The sequence below is a fragment of the Anabrus simplex genome, chromosome 1 (genome assembly GCF_040414725.1).
Source record: "Anabrus simplex isolate iqAnaSimp1 chromosome 1, ASM4041472v1, whole genome shotgun sequence".
Lineage (NCBI taxonomy): Eukaryota > Metazoa > Arthropoda > Insecta > Orthoptera > Tettigoniidae > Anabrus > Anabrus simplex.
This window is the reverse complement of record NC_090265.1, coordinates 536,413,348-536,430,853: the sequence shown is the minus strand read 5'-3', so window position 1 is coordinate 536,430,853 and position 17,506 is coordinate 536,413,348. Positions and strand designations below refer to the sequence as shown.

Below are 17,506 nucleotides of genomic sequence, written 5' to 3'. Positions count from 1 at the left end.
AGTGTACAGAATGTATTATGACTTGTGCAGCTGAGACCTGGACAGTCACAAATAGGGAGGAGACTAGAATTCAAGCCAGCAAAATGAAATTCCTAAGAAGGATTATAGGAAAAACAAGGAAAGACCAAAGGAGGTCAGACTGGAAAAGCTAAATGAGAGAAGTGATAGGAGTAAATTAAGATGACATGGATGGAGGAGAAAAGAATACCAGACCAGGTGATGGAGATGAAGTTTGAGGGAAAGAGAGCAAGAGGGATACCTTGAACAAGGTGGGTTGATTCAATAAAGAGGAGTGCAAGAAGAAGAAACATGGACTGGGACAAAATGATGGAAGGTGGAAGGAGACAGGAAGGTGGAGAAGTGCCACCAGGAGGATGAATAATTATGTATAGTGAGTTATTATACTAAATTGTGGGTCCTTCCTGGAAATGTTTGTGCCATCTTTTCACACAGGTCGGTGACATGCAATTCTCATCCTATATCACAAGTGTGTGGCAACTCATCTTGTGTAGTGGCCATCCTGAGCTTATTTGGGAGGGATGGGGATAGCTCTTCCTGTAGTTGACACCTACAGATGGCTCCTTTTCAATAGTCAGTTATCGTGGGAGCCATGCGTGCATCAGTTAAAAGTGAAATGGGCTAAGAAACTGAATATTTTGAAGTTCCTTAGTGGCACTATGTGGGAGGTAGACCATATGATGATTTTATAGGGCACATATTTTATCCAAGTTAGACTATGGCATTGCAGCATGTGGATCAGTAAGGCAAAGTGTCCTTGTGAAACTGAATTGCATTCACCACAGCAAAGTCTGGTTGGCAATGGGAGCATTCCATACAAGCCCCATTGCTAGCCTGCTCGTTGAATCTGGTGTGCTGCCTCTAGACCTGAGACACCAACAATCTATTTTAATCTATTTTAAATAATTTTATAAGAAAATATGGCATTGCAAATTGGATTCACTGATTATTTTAAATTCATAATGTATATTCATCATCATCATCATCCTAAACCATCTCCAGTTTCCCGGGTGTGGTATATGAGCCTCCTCCATCTCATCCTGTCCTTGTACCATTCTTCCTCCACCAACTTGCCCCAATCATGACCTCTCAGCATTACATCGCTCTTAACTAAATCTATCCATTTCCTTCGTGGCCTTCCCATGGGTCGTCTTCCTTCTACCTTTCTGTTAAATTCCTTCCTTGCAGTTCTGTTTATTGGCATCCTCTTCATGTGACCAAACCACTTCAGTCTTGATATCTGAATGTTATTGAGGAGAGAATCATCTATTCCTACTTCTTCTCTAATTTTCTCATTCCTAATCTTGTCTTTCCTGGTTTTCTGGATCATAGTGCGTAGGAATTTCATTTCAGCTGCCTGAAGTTTGGAATTATCTCTATTGGTCAGTGTTGTGGTTTCGAGACTGTACGTAAGAATTGGTGTATAATAGGACTTGTGCAATGTCATTTTTGTTTTCATGGGTATTTGCTCATCCCACAGCAGGTGTCTTACCTGGTGGTAGAATTGTGTTGCCTTATTGATTCGATTGTTCACCTCATGTTTTGCTAGGTTGTCATTTGATATAACGCTACCCAAGTATTTGAAAACTGGAACGCTGTCCAGTTGAGCTTCATTTAACATGACTATTGGTTCTGCTCCTTTCCCATACACTTTCATCACCACCGTCTTGGTCTTGCTGATGTTTAAACCATATTTCTTAAACTCCTCATTCCAGCTTTGTATTCTCTCTCCCAATTCCTCTTCTGAGTCACTCCAGATAGCAACATCATCTGCAAATGTGAAGGCTTTGATATCTCCATGTTCTTTCCTTTTAATAGATTTCATTACTACATCCATTACAATAATAAATAGAAGTGGTGACAATGAGCTGCCCTGCTGCACTCCTCTCTTTGTTTCAAACCAGTCCGACAAACCACGTCCTACTTGAATACAGCTTCTGTTCCCACTATACAACATTTTCACTTTGTCTATGAGGCTGTCTCGCACTTTAAGTTCTTTCATGCATTGCCAAATTCTTTCCCTTGGTACACTATCATATGCTTTCTCAATGTCCAAAAAATATTAGAAATAAAGGCTTGTTCTTCTCCCAGTATTTTTCCATTAGCATCCTAATTGCAAATATAAGGTCTGTAGTTGACCTTCCTGGTCTGAAACCATACTGCTCTTCTTCCAAAATTAGTTCAACAATATATCTGATTCTGGTCTCTATTATTTTTTCCAATATTTTCAGGACATGAGACAGTAGTGTGATACCACGGTAATTAGTTCATTTTCGTCGGCTTCCTTTCTTGAACAGAGGTACAATGATGCCCATCTTCCAGTCCTCAGGAATAGTATTTTCCTCCCATATCTTGTTGAGCAGTCTGTAGAGCCACTGGATTCCTGGAATTCCTGCTGCTTTCAGCATATCTGCACTTAGTTCATCTATGCCCACTGCCTTTCCTTTCTTCATGCTCTTGAGCGCATTTTCAACCTCAAGCCATGTAATTGGTGGTTTAGTTGTGGTTCCTCGACTTGGCTCTCCTCTATCTGTTGTTATGTTTTCTGTATCTCCATTCAGCAGCTTTTCGAAATAGATCTTGAGTTCTTGTTTAATTTCTCCCTCTTCTTGTGCCAGAGTTCCATCATCACGTTCTATTGCTTTTATGGTCTCTTCACTTGTTTTTCACTACTCTGTATAGCAATTTCATATTTCCTCTACTGTCCTCTTCCAGTTTGTCTGCAAACTCATTCCATTTCTTCTCTTTTTCTTCCCTTACAATGTTCTTTACAGCAAGTTTCTTGTTCCTGTATACTCCTTGAAGTCTTTGTATTTCTTGTTCTTTTCGTTCTTGTCCCTGTTTTTGTTTTTCCTTGTCCAGTGCCTTCTTTATTTGGTTTCTTTCTTTCACCGCTGTTTTCACTCGATCATTCCACCATGGTGTCTCCTTTTTTCTTTTGATAGAACTTGTAACTCCACATAGGTTTTTGGCTTCTCCCACAAAGGTGTCTTTGAAGGCCTTCCATTCTTCATTAACGCTGGTTACTTCACACTTCGGCAAACTCTGTTGAATCCTTAGTTTGTATTCTTCCTTTATTTGGACTTCTTGCAACTTCCAAGTTTTAACCCTTGGTTTTTTCGTAATAAGTTTCTGCGTTTCTTTTGCCTTAAATTTGAAGTCTACTACCAACAATCTGTGGTCACTGTCCATGCTTTCACAAGGGATGACCTTTACATCTGTGATGTACCTGCCACCATCTTTATTTGTGATTACGTAGTCAATCATTGTTCTATACTAGTTCTAAGTTTTAATTATTACATTTCATTTTGTACCATTAGGGACCAGTGACTTGGATATTAGGCTCCTTTAAACAACAAGAATCATCATCATCATCATCATTGTGTTGTAACAAACCGTACCAGGAAATGATTATGGGGCCAGAGCATGGGAAGGATCTCAGGTAGTATTCGGTTCCTCATTGGAGCAGGTACAGAGATGGATAGTATCGCAGGGCGAATAATAGATGGTAAAATCTTTTTGACAATATTTATTAAAAATTTTCATGAAAATCACCCTGCAGTTGAAACTTCAAAATCAAATTTCCAGCCAATATTTTCAAAAATGCAGAAATAAAATATCAATATGTTGTATTCTGAGACATCCACTTGTTTAAAAATGTCCTAAATAAATATCACTCTTTCAGAGATCATAAACACTCTACAGTTCATCTAAGATCTCTTAAATGGACTTAAATACCAAAATAACACTTTGCAGATTGAATTTCATTAAGTCCATCACTTGTGATGCAGACCTACTGTTTTCTAATATTTTTGAACATAATATTAACACACACTTTCATGAATAAGTTGATAATTCAAATAAACATATTTGATCACTTGCTGTGTACTTCTACAGTTCATCTAAGTTGAAAAATGAACCCTAGAGTTCATCTACGTGAAATTACTTCAAGTTATAAATGATTTTAACCCTTTCACTCCCAAGTTTTTAAACCTTATGCATGTCCCATACCAGATTTTTCTTGATGTTTCAACAATGGTTGAAATAGGCTAAAAATAACCTCTATTAGCTACTGGACAGTCATGGTACGACAACATTAGCAATAGTTTTCTCTTGACACTTCTACCAGAACTTGACAAATGTTTACAACTTGTTCTACAACAACTTATCTTCACTATACTCATAAAAGTCAGGCTCATCATTATTCTTTAACATTTCTTCCTTCATGCTTTCTTTACACTTTTGCGCACTCATCTTAGAAGACAGCTGTGAAAGAAGAGCACAAGGCACATAATTATTGACAAAATACAGTAAGGCGACTTAGGAATTGTCCGTCGTCTGAACAGAGCATGTGATAAAACTACAAAATTACAGCGCCAGAGTGGACTCGGAAGTGGAGAAGAGTGCAGTGCTTGAAATCCGAGTTAAATCGTGTTTGGGACTACGGGAGATATGTTGACAACTGAGTTAACTGGGGCATGGGATGGAAAAGGTTAAAAAGGAATTTACAGTTCAAAAGCAAGACATGCAGCTTTCTTGAATTATTATAAATAGCAAGCTGAAATTCACACAAAGCACTTTACTGTTGTTGGAGCACTATGATTAACTGAGTGCTTTGTTAAAAGTCAGTTAAGTAATCGGGAGATCGTGGGTTCGAGCCCCACTGTCGGCAGCCCTGAAGATGGTTTTCCGTGGTTTCCCATTTTCACACCAGGCAAATGCCGGGGCTGTACCTTAATTAAGGCCACGGCCACTTCCTTCCACTTCCTAGGCCTTTCCTATCCCATCGTTGCCACAAGACATATCTCTGTCGGCGCGGCATAAAACAAATAGAAAAAAAAAAGTCAGTTAGTGGGATTACTCACTCAAAATATGAGAAGATCACCTGGAATCTGCTTATAAGTGTTGGTGTTGTGCTGTCCTGCGGCTTGGTGCCTGGAACATTCTGCAGCATGCAGCCAAGGCTCGAACTCAGCACCAGCAGTGTGACAAGTCCGTTCCGTGAAGATACCACGTTAATATCCCTCATCGACGTCCCTCGATGGGTACCATGATCGAAGAAACCACATTAATCCCACGTTGGAAACAACGTTCGATGCAGCAGAATCTCACAACACTTTGCCAAGATTTCCGATGTTCTTTGAGATAATGTCGGAACTCAGAAAGTTCAATTGGCACTATAGAGCTCTCAATTATCATTAAGATTAGCATCATACACTGACACAAGTCTCAATGCACAGTTCGTATTCTCACGTTGGTTTTACGGTGTTGAATACGTGACTTAGAATATCACAGTCTATGCTGCCGTATGGTTCGTAAGTCAGGTTAATGAAGTAATGACTTACAATCGTTTTCAAAACGGAAAACACAGTTTTTCACACACATAGAGTTTATAGAATTAGGATTTAACACTGTCACAGTTCATAATAGTCACTGATTATGTCTGAGGTTCGACTGTAGAATAATCATCACAGTCCATAAAACACTTGAAAAAATGTCATTAACACCAGTCTCTACAACAGTCTCTGGAATAATACTGTTCATAGATTAAGATTTTATGACTGAATTTGCACAACACGAGTCCGTACGACTTAATATTCTCATAAAAAGTTCTTAATATTCATTTCGTTTCTCGTAGTGGTGATCGAAAGTTTGAGAAAATGCACGAAAAACTAGTCACATTTAGCCTTGTTATCGGTTGAATGTTTAGTGGAATAGTATCTCACACAGTTCACAATTGTACTAGTGTAGGAGAAATGTCTCAGAATCATTAAAATGGTCACAAACTAGAATTTTAGTTTATCACACGCAATGTCTTAGAATACTGTCACAGTCCATGATAAAGTTCAGAGTTATGTGAAAATGACAAAGTCCACAATATCGTTTACTAATAAATGAAACACTTGACACTTCAATTCACAATTTCTATTATAACTTCACTCGGTTAGCACACTCCTAAATATTATATACTGATGATTTAGTTGGATAAAATTTTAGAACATTTCCTTCGTCGCAGTGCGGCCGAAACTTTACTTGCGACATTTTCGCACAATTTCAAAGTGTTTGAGTGTGACTTCTACGTCCTCGCGGATCGCGACGGAGCATACTGTCCTTCTGTCATAATCGCAGAACACACTGCACACTGGTTGTAACCTCTGTTCGTTGACCTATTTATACCTGGCTGCGAGCAGTGCTCGGAATCAGGTGATGAAAGGGTGATAAAAATACTTCCCAAACTTTAACTTGTTATATCTTGGAAACCACTGGATGGATTGATCTCAAATTTGCAGGGATGTGCTTTCAGAATATGGGCTACAATTTAGTGTTGGTCTCATGTTAATTGATCCAGGCGTTGAAAAGTTCAAAAAATGGTTTCGCGAGAATTCTGAGGGGAGGGAAGCTTCAGGCAGTGCTGATGTCACTTGACCTTGCTTCACTCATGCTGTCTCCCTACGCAGTGCAGTGAGAACGAGAACCTTCTCTCACACAGCTGTTTGTGCGTCGGAACTTAGCCGTTCGCTCATGAATAAAGATTTATAACTCGTATGTGCCAGGGCCTATGCCTTCCTGGTACAATACCTTTTTTTAGTAAAAAATGTCTCACCACTCTATGCTGTTCCTCTTTAAGTCTGCTTAGCAATATGGACTAGTGTTTAACAGGTGCAACTCTGGAATTACTGTTTTGCTGTACATCCATCCTCACAGTGGTTATTGCATCATTCATATTGTTTTCGACATCACTGAATGAAACTGAATTAAATTAAAAAATAGGCCAGCTCACTTTGATTTGACTTGTCCTTGTAGAACTATGAAATTATACTTGTACTATCAACAAATACAATAAACATAATTTATAAATTGCATCAATTAAGAAGGAAATACAGTATTACATTATTAGCAACAAAGTTACTACCATGGAACCTTGCTGACATGTATACTTCAGGTAGTGCAGGTCTTAAACTGTCCAGTGCATACCCAAATTCCTATTTATTGGACACTCAGTGCTGAATATTTCTTCTCTTCCAGGCAAATGTATGTAGCTGTTCTATCATTTTTTCTCTGTTTTATCCTATTTATGATTACCACCACTCAGTTAATAAGTTATTAGTGACTTATGTCTTCAGATTTTTTCTTCTGAGTATGCATTTTGAATGTTATACAGGCTCCTCTCTCATTGGATGGTAAGAGCTTCACTTTGTATGAATCAGTGTTCCTACAACTAGCTGATGAACATCGGACAGTGAACGCTTTCGAGCTTCAGGAACTGCTGGATGCGTGTTTACCCAATGGTGAGACTCACTACTCATTTGCTTCATGTACCCTCTCTGTGCCAGTGAGAACAAAACTATTTTAATCATTCTTTATTTCCAGATTACATCAAGAGTTGTGCCTGCATGGAAGTCTGTCGCCAAGTTGTTCTCACATTAGATGTATCCTTTAATCCAGTATATAAATTATATTGTTCCCTGAATGTTCCTTTACAGTATATTGAGGAAATTCCTGAAATTCATATATATTAATGTCTTAAAACTTTGCTTTTGAAGAAAGAATTACAAGATTGTTATTGTTAAAGATTGTTACATACTAAAACATCTTAGGTATGATATTTAAAATAATTTTCACTTTTCTTTACAATTTTGTTAAATACTGATGTGTACAGTCTCCTGTGACACATACAAGGATTACTTGATATGACCGGGCAGTTTGGGGCATGCAGCTGTGAGCTTGCATCCGGGAGATAGTGGGTTCGAACCCCACTGTTAGCAGTCCTGAAGATGATTTTCTGTGGTTTCCATTTACACGTGAAGCAAAGGCTGGAGCTGGAATGTAATTAAGGCCACGTCCGCTTCCTTCCCGTTCCTAGGCCTTTCCTATCCCATCATCGCCGTAAGACCTATCTGTGTCAGTGTGACGTAAAGCAAATTGTAAATTACTTGATACGAGAACTGGTACCGCACTGTGTGTGTGTGTGTATTCTTGCGCGCGCGTGCGTGCGTGCGTGCACTGAGAATTAATACTGCCTCGTGTGCAGCTTCACTCCCGCACAGCTCTCTGTAGCAGTAATGCGCAATCCTTCCCTGTTTTGTCTGACTGGCTAGGAATATTATCAAGCCTACTGTGGTGATTTTAATGCTTTGTTGGTGTATTTATAAGTATTTTGGTGACAATTTGAAGTATGATAGATGCATAACTGTACCCACATCGATTATTTGTTAGTAAAGAAAAAAAAAAGGTTTACGCATCTATAATAGTGAAACTGCACATTCCTTGCCTGCTTTCTGCGTTCTGCTAGGTAATTGTCAGACCAGTGTACAGTTCTGTATATGATTTTAATGTGTTATTTTGGGGAGGAGCTTGGGAATAAATAATGGTAGAGGAACATGGCATCTTTAATAGCAACCACAAACTTGTCAACATTGTGATTCATGTGTGGTTGCTATTAAATAAATAAATTAATTAAATATTTAAATGAATATTTAAATAAATAAATAAATAAATAAAAAATAAAAAATAAGGGGCATGGCATGTTTAATAACAACCACAAGTGAATCATAACTTTGACAAGTCTGTGGTGGCTATTAAACATGCCATATCCCTTACCATTAATTACTTCCGAGCCCCTTAATGATCTCTTAATAGAAACATTTTCATGTAGAATTTTCAAGAAAAAAATAGACATTGTGACCATGTCCTGAAATGCCAAATTTATTTACTAAACATCATTTTCAGTGCTGCAGTGCAATTTGATTCCTTGGTTGGCCACACCGAACTGAATAAAAAAATTTTTTTGGCCATGTATTTTGTTTTCTTATGAGAAAGGAGGTTGAAACAGAATAAGTTTTTCTGATCTTAGACATTTAACTGCAGCACAGCACTGACATGAACAATATCATGCTGACCTTTGTTCAAGGGGTTCTGGGTTTGAAACCCGGTTGAGTATGGGACTTAGACCTTTGCTGTTCTTTCTGGTAATATATGTTTAATGACCAACTTAGATAGAACTCATTTAATACTGCAGGGAGGAATGCTGGTAACTATGAATAGAAGCCTGGACAAACTGAAAGTAAAGAAGTAAGCCTACTGGTCTCTGAACATACCTTACTTGGAATACTTTTTTTTTTTTTTTGAAAAAATTATATTTGTTGATGGCGTTGACCTCTGTAGATCTTTTGCCACTACTTTCACCATATGATAGGAACCTGAGTTTAAGTGTAATTGCGGAAGAGTAAAGTGTTGAATGTGAGGAAAGGAAGGTTAAGGACGACACAGACACCCAGGCCCCAGGCCAGGGATATTAATAATTTACAATTAAAAACCCCTGACTTGGCCGAGACTCAGACCCGGGGCTGCCGGGTGACAGGCGGATGCGTTGTTCCCTACACTGCAGGGCCAGACCCTTGCTTTCCTAATACTACAGACAGTACAAAGGACATGGAACATAAAAGAAGTTCACATTTCTAATTCAACTTATTCAAGTCTTCAGTTTCATTAATTACACAAATCTTTAAGCTTTCACTCTTTCTCAATCGTATGATACCATTCCCCAGACACCTGGAGTTGTGCTCCATCTTGAATCTGTGAGCAAGAGCAAACAGGTTCCTCTTCTCCGGTGCCAGGCTCTTGTTCACATATAAGATGTTCTGAAATCCTTGGTGCCATGTTGATAATTTGTGTTAAACTCACCTTCTTCGCATGAAGTTCTCCTTATGGAAAATTCTAAATTCCCATGGAGGGAATTAGATATTTTTCACCAATAGAGCATGTCTCAGGCGTTTGCTCTGATATGTTGAAGTTCTCCTTGTTGGAACGTTGAACAAACCTCACGATCATCCCACTCTGAGATTGGCTGGGTAGTTAGGTAACTGGTGACAGATGTCTATCTTTTTTTTCTTTCACTTGCAAGTTCAGAGCTTTTCCTATGTCCTTTACTTTACAGCATGTCTTCATTGGTTTTCTCAGGAACACCGAATATTTCAATTTTGTTCCTCTTAGAATATTGCTCAGACTCCATTAATAGAGTGCCAATACTTTTAAGTGAGCTCTGAGATTAGCATTCTGAGCCCAGATTGGTTCTACCTGATCACTAATGTTCATAAGGTCATCTTCCTCAGTAATAGACCTATTGCTGCTGTCTGTCTTTTCATGGAAGAGATCTGTAAACTTCCCTAGTTCACACTCGCATTTCATTTGCTCAGATGTGTGTTCCTTATTTTACTTTGTAGCTCTCAAAATAATTTTTACCACATCGTCAATACAATAGCATTGCTTTGGATTCGTAATTGCCCCACAACACTCGCCATTGTTCACTTCACTACATTTTTCATGAATCCACTTTTTGCATAGTCTACACTCTACTGTCTTTTTCTTACCAAACTCCTTGTCACACACAGAACAGGTTCTCACTGACAATACATAGGTAATAGAATATAAATCATGTCTGAGAATTGTTATTATGGATGAGAAACTTTTCTCCCAAAACCGATTTGTTTATCAAGATTGCCAGGTATCCTGTATTTTATGGGACAGTACCATATTCAACCTGAATGTCCATGTCCCAGGCATTTCCTATTCAGGATGACAATTGTCCCATATTTTGCTGTATTTTGAAACTTAGAAGACACCAGTGTTTTCACCTCCGATTAATACCAGCGACTTTATTTCTTTAAAGAGAACAGATTTCTTCATTCCTTGGATTCTCCCTTTGGTATAGGTGTTCATGCCTAATATTTTATGGCAGTTCTTGGGTTTGCCGACCTGGCAGATATGATGTGTAATAGTGGACAGCTACCAGAGATTTTCATAGTCCACCTTATGCTCGTGTGAATGGTCAGATGTGAGAAAGACAGTATATATTCTGTTAGGAATTAAATCAAGGCCAACAAGAAAAGACAGGCCCAGGTGAGCTCACAAATGAGCAAAGTCACATAACCCATCCAGTCTTTGCTGAACAACTGCATTTATAATGATACTTGGATTTCCTCACATGAATAACCTAGCTTTTTTAATTTTACAAGCATTCGTACACTGTACCAGTAATCTCCGCATCTTAGACGGCCAGCTACATTACGAATCATGAGCGACTGAAAAAACTGAATTGTCATGAAAAATGTAGGGGAAATAAACAGCTTAATTTGAGGACTGAAAGGTATTTCTAGACATTTTTATTTTAATCAAATAATCAGTTCAATTCTTCGTGAATGGAAATTTTACTTTTATAGTAATTTAATAATAATAATAATAATAATAATAATAATAATAATAATAATAATAATGTTATTTGCTTTACGTCCCACTAACTACTTTTTAAGGTCTTCGGAGACACCGAGGTGCCAGAATTTAGTCCCGCAGGAGTTCTTTTACGTGCCAGTAAATCTACCAACACGGGGCTGTCGTATTTGAGCACCTTCAAATACCACCGGACTGAGCCAGGATCGAACCTGCCAAGTTGGGGTCAGAAGGCCAGCGCCTTAACCGTCTGAGCCACTCAGCCCGGCTTTATAGTAATTTGACATATACTGATTAAATTCATTTCATATAATACACTTCCTTCACATTTGTTACTGCATGAGAAAACAAAAACATAACTTACCAACTTACCCCAGTTTTCCATTGTCCTACTTCTCTCTTTGGTCTTACCGAAGGAATGCTCACAACATGAAATAACATTCTTTTGCTATATTTGTTCATTTATATTTCCATGAGTAAAGTCATTTAAGTTGAGTGCATTACATTGATGTCCCTGAGGGAGGAGTGAGGTTTGGAGAAGGTAATAATTGAAGACCTTGGTGCAAGAATGTGTTAACTCTTTTTTTTAAAGATTTGAGTTTTCTTTATGCAAGAATATGTCAACTCAGTCTCTTTCTTATAGTGTTACAAAAATTCTCCAGGATATTTGCCTTGCAGAAGGTTTTATATCTGAAAAGTGTTATTTTGTTACATGGAAGAAGGTGTTAACAGTTTTGATTTTGGAAGAAGGTGTTAACTCTGGAAATAACACATTCTTGACATGGTTAGCTGTTCTTGTTGGTATCTACTACACACATACATAGTTGCCTTCATTGTTTTTTCATTTTCCCATTATTGTGGCATTTGCAGTAACAGAATGGAACACCGAGCTCGATAGCTGCAGTCGCTAAGTACGGCCAGTATCCAGTAATTGAGAGATAGTGGGTTCGAACCCCACTGTCGGCAGCCCTGAAAATGGTTTTCCGTGGTTTCCCATTTTCACACCAGGCTGTACCTTAATTAAGGCCACGGCCACTTCCTTCCCACTCCTAGGCCTTTCCCATCCAATCGTCGCCATAAGACCTATCTGTGTCGGTGCGACATAAAGCAAATAGCAAAAAAAAAAAAAAAAAAAAAAAAAAACAACGAATGGAACAAGGAAGGAAGCTTGTTAAATTAGCTCTAGATATTCTTAATGATTCAAGCAAAAATGGTATTGAGAGTGCCAATACCAGCAACATTTCCATAGAGAATACTTACAATATTAGTGAAATGGAACCAATGTTAATGAAGTTGAAAATAGACCAATCTCAGGTAAGAACGTATAATATACACTCTGTGTTTGAAGTTTACCTCTCAAGATCATATTTAACCAAGGATTGGATTAAGTAAGATGTTACTAATTTATAATATATGCGTGTTTCAGAAAGGAATGATCCTAATAAGGAAACCACTGTAACAGATGGTATAATGTACAGTTTTGTAGAGGACTGCAGCAATAATGAAAATGATAATGCAATTTATGATGATGATGATGATGATGATGATGATGATGAATTCTTCAGAGACTCTGACTCACTAGCTTTCCTAGAAAATATTAGCTCCATCTACAGCTGTACAAATCTAAGAATATTATAGCTTAGAGTGATTCAGCCATTGGTCAAAATAAGAATTTTCAGGTTGTATGCCTATGGCAATATTATTATACAGAAAGGGGAGATAGAAACTATTCAGCATAAATTTCCAGAGGTGGGACATACATTCATGGATTCTGATCAGGATTTTGCAATAATAGAAAAGGAAGTAAGAAAGAGAGAAAACATTTACAGTGTTGATGAATACTCAACATTAATGACACAGACATGGAAAAATAAGCATTTTACAGTAACATGAATTGAAAGACAAGTTCCTTAATGTATGTGTTCTATCAGATGTGCTAGGTCTCATTGACAGAAAGAAAAGTACAACAGGACAAAAAGTGTCTTTGAGAGATGTCAAATGGATGAAAGTGGGAGAGTTTGGAACTGTAAGATATAGGTACTCGTTCAATGAAGAGTCTGAATGGACCACAGTGGATATAAAAAAACACAGAAATTCCAATTCACAAATCACACCAGATAAAATAGTTCTGCAAAACTTTGACAATGCACGTAAAATTGCTGCTCCTATGTATGATGATGTACACAAAGCAACTGCCATTTATTCCAGAATGTTACAGGGGCTTTTACAATAACTTAAGAGAGAAAGCTATTAAATGCAGTAGAATGCCTCACTTATACTTTCTAAAGAACCACAAAGAGAGTAGTTTAAGCTGTGTGTTAAGTGTTAGTGTTTTGCTGTTAGTATTTTAAACTAGTGCATTGTTCATGTGAAATTATTACACATAACCCTTTGTTCTTTTATACAAGCATAATTTGTGCCATCCTGTCCACTCCACAAGAGTGTTAACTCAATTTTTATGGACAAATTGCTTGAAAGTAATTATAAGAGTAGAGCATTGTAGTTCACATTATGAAATACTAAGTATGTTTTGTTGCTCATCTGTGAAAAAAATCAATAAAACTCCCATTTAAATAAAAAGTTCCAAAACTTTAACTTTACCTCAAGATATCTCAAAAAGTAATAAAACATGAGTTAACACCTTCTTGCACCAAGGTCTTCAATTGATTGTTTTTTAAAATGGTAAAATAATTACTGCCAATAATCATTTCTGAAAAGCATTAATACCACAGGAGAAAGGTACACCAAAATAAGAGAAACAAAGCAGAGCTGAGAACCAAAATCATACTCAGAAAGTTTGAAATATTTTACAAGATCAGATAAGAAACTCATATTTTAATTTCATGACAGTATGAACTGAAAAATATGAAGACACTGAATTTACTTCCCATAACTAATTGAGTCAGCATTCATGCTGAAATAAAACAATGGTATTTGCTGTACATACATTTATTTACAATCTAAGTTTAAACATGGCCATTCCATATAAAATTGGGCCAGGGTCATATAAAATTTGAAAATAAAAATACATTTATTTAGGATTGCCATACCCCATATTAAGCTGTTTTAAATTTCTTAAGTTTCCTGTCAGCATTAGATCCTTTTTCATCATTTTCAATTTTTACAAAATTATTCAATATTATTCAATTATTATTTTATAATATTATTTTACAACCACGATCACTAATATTAACAAGTTTTATGATAACTTTGTAGGAACACAAACAAGATTCTTCAGAATCTATTACCATTCTAATATTGCATAGTTGGTCAGTATCTGTGAAGTCAATCTCTGCAGAAGTCCCAGCTGATTCGTGCCCTTAAAATTATTAACTATGATCTGCATTACAAACCGTACAACACAAATTGCATTTAAAGACAGTTCTGAGGGTAACATAAGCTTACCTCTGTCTAATGCATCAATTAGTTTGAACTCAGGTGGTAAATCAACATCCACAGTTTTCTTACTTTGCAGCCATGAAACACATAATTCAAAATTTTGTTGTGAAATTTCATGCCTGACTACATATCCAGCAGTGTAACTTAAAATTGGAAGTACTTCTTCAGGTATATATTGTATTAATTATTCTGATTTCAAAACTGAACTGAATGGTGTAATGTCCACAGAGGTCTGTGGTTCATCACAGCATTGTAATAGTGTTGGTAATGAAACATTTCCATTCTTGCCTGCTAACAACACTACAAACTGAAACCTGAGTTTCCTCTCACTATCAGTTAACTGCAAGAATGATATGTGGTAGTTAGCTCCACTTAACTGTGTATAGCATCCAAACCTTCTCTCTAATACATCATTCTGAAACTTGCTAAGTAGTAAGTAATCTACCTTGTACGCAGAAAACTTATACTGTATGAGATGAATGAATGAATGAATCTACAGTTATAATGAATGCTTGAAAAGTTTCTGCAGAGAAGGATTCATTTGTAGACATATTCATTCTCCATATCTTTAACCATGATGACAATTTTTGTAAAGATTGCAATTGAAAATCCCTCCCGTGTCTGATTGGTTCTTTAAAATTGTCATTAAACATTTTCCCTTCAAATGCACTTTTTACATTACCTATTTTCCAACATGAACAAATAATGTGTAGAAATTGGCAAGTGTCCTCAAATCCTGAAAAACTTTAATTTTCTTTAGACACACATTGAAGTGTCCAATTCGTTGGCTGAATTGTCAACGTACTAGCTTTCGGTTTGGAGGGTCCCAGGTTCAATTTCCGGTCGGGTCAGAGATTTTAATCGCTTCTGATTAATTCTTCTGGCTTGGAGACTCTCTCTCTCTCTCTCTCTCTCTCTCTCTCTCTCTCTCTCTCTCTCTCTCTCTCTCTATCTCTCTCTCTCTCTGTGTGTGTGTGTGTGTGTGTGTGTGTGTGTGTGTGTGTGTGTGTGTGTGTGTGTGTGTGTGTGTGTGTGTGTGTGTCAACACTCTCCTCATCATATTGAGACAACATACCACACTACCAACCACCACAGAAACACGCAATAGTGATTGCATCCCTCCATATAGGGTTGGTGTCAGTAAGGGCATCCGGCCATAAAACAGGGCTAAATCCACATGTATGATGCAGTTCGCACCTGCAACCCCACAGGTGTGGGGAAAGAGCGGTAGGAAAAGAATAATAATAAGAAGAGGACACACACTCAAATGCTACAATATATTTTCATTGAAAATGGCTAGAGCTAGGTTTACATTTTGTTTTTCGATTGAGGTTGGATGGACAGCCTTACAGGATAAAGATGTCCAAACTACACAAGTGCATTCTTTTCAGTTTGATAGAGTTTCCAAATGTTTGAACTTGGCTTCAGAAGTTGCATCAACATTATTAAAATCTGGAAATATGAGGCAATTACTCACATTTCTTTTACTTATCCAGTTGTTCCTAAAACATTTAATTATGTGCATAGCATCAAATATAAAAAAGAGTTTCCTGTCACTATCACACGGATGGAGAACTACAGATTCTAATTTCTGACTGACAGAAAAGTGCTCAAAAACTTTCCTATTGATGCAGTTATTGTCAGTAACTAAAGCTATTACCCTGAATCCTATATTCTCAATTTCTTGTAGAACCTTCACCAACAAACCGTACAGTTGCAACGCTGTCATGTGGCTAACAGGTACATTTGTTACTACATCTTTATAATTTGAAATTACACCAGATAACATGCAAAGAAAGTTATGCTCTTTTAGCTACATAGGTTGGATTGTCTTCACTAGACCTGAAAATTGTGCCTGCTTTAAAATTAAGTTGAGGATTTACATATACTGTATCTCCTCAATATGTACATTCACAACTAACTCATTTCCCTTCAGCAGTCTTACCTTACTCTTTAAGTAATTGATGTTAACTTCAATACTCCAGTTAGTCAGAGAAAAAGCACCTATCAGTTTCCTAATGTTCCTCGGGTGGGGTAAAACTAACAATTTGCTATTGTACAGAGCGATATAAGCAGTTGTTGAATGAAGGAAAAGAGAGCAAGCAAGTAACATTGTGTGACCTATGTATCACCTATTGTTGGCTGAAGTTCTCCATAAAACCAATTGCTCTTTCAGGAAATCGAAAGTTTCACAGTTGCTATCAATTTCAGATACAGTAATGTGTTAATCAAATTATCTATTACATTGCTACTGTTAACACCTATTGCTCTATTCTTTTTTACAAAATCTACAAGCTCATCAAGTACATCAACTGAACATAATGTATGTAAATGCTTGGGAATCTTATCTAACCCCAACTTCTTGTTCATTATAGCCACATTACATACAGAGCTGCTGCCAATAACTATGGAAGCTGATATAGTGGGACCTGGCACTGCAGTTAAATCTATTAAAAGAAAATAAACTGTTCTATCATGAACTTGCAGTGTCCATCCTTTCCCAGACAGACTTGTATGATAATGAGGAACGACATCATCAACACTAGAAATCATCTTAACTTTAATAAATTCTTGGTTTGACTTTAGGCTCGCTGCAATTGCCACTTTGAATTGTTCTTTATAGTTAAGTTAGGTTAGGCGACGCTGTTTGAATAAGAAAACAGAAACATTTGCCACAAAATGCGATTGATCATCTTCGCTATGGTATCGTTTTCTCGCTCTGTGCACTTGCGAGCTCTCTCGTCAACATTCGAAGGCGATGTCATAGTCGATTAGTAATACCCATCAACTGCTGTCCCATAAAGAAAATTAGGAATGAAAGAAGGGAACATGTTTTCATAACAAATACATAAATAACTTCGTC

General features: G+C 37.2%; 1 protein-coding gene across 2 annotated transcripts in view; it reads left to right on the top strand.

The window, feature by feature from the left end:
• CalpC (calpain-C) overlaps nucleotides 1-17,506 on the top strand; it is a 459,003-nt gene that overhangs the window by 429,345 nt on the left and 12,152 nt on the right. For both annotated transcript variants that reach the window (XM_067135487.2, XM_067135486.2), the window contains 2 exons: nucleotides 7,181-7,307; nucleotides 7,390-7,448. In XM_067135487.2, coding sequence (XP_066991588.1) covers nucleotides 7,181-7,307; nucleotides 7,390-7,448 — 186 coding nt within the window. The remainder of the gene's footprint in view (nucleotides 1-7,180; nucleotides 7,308-7,389; nucleotides 7,449-17,506) is intronic.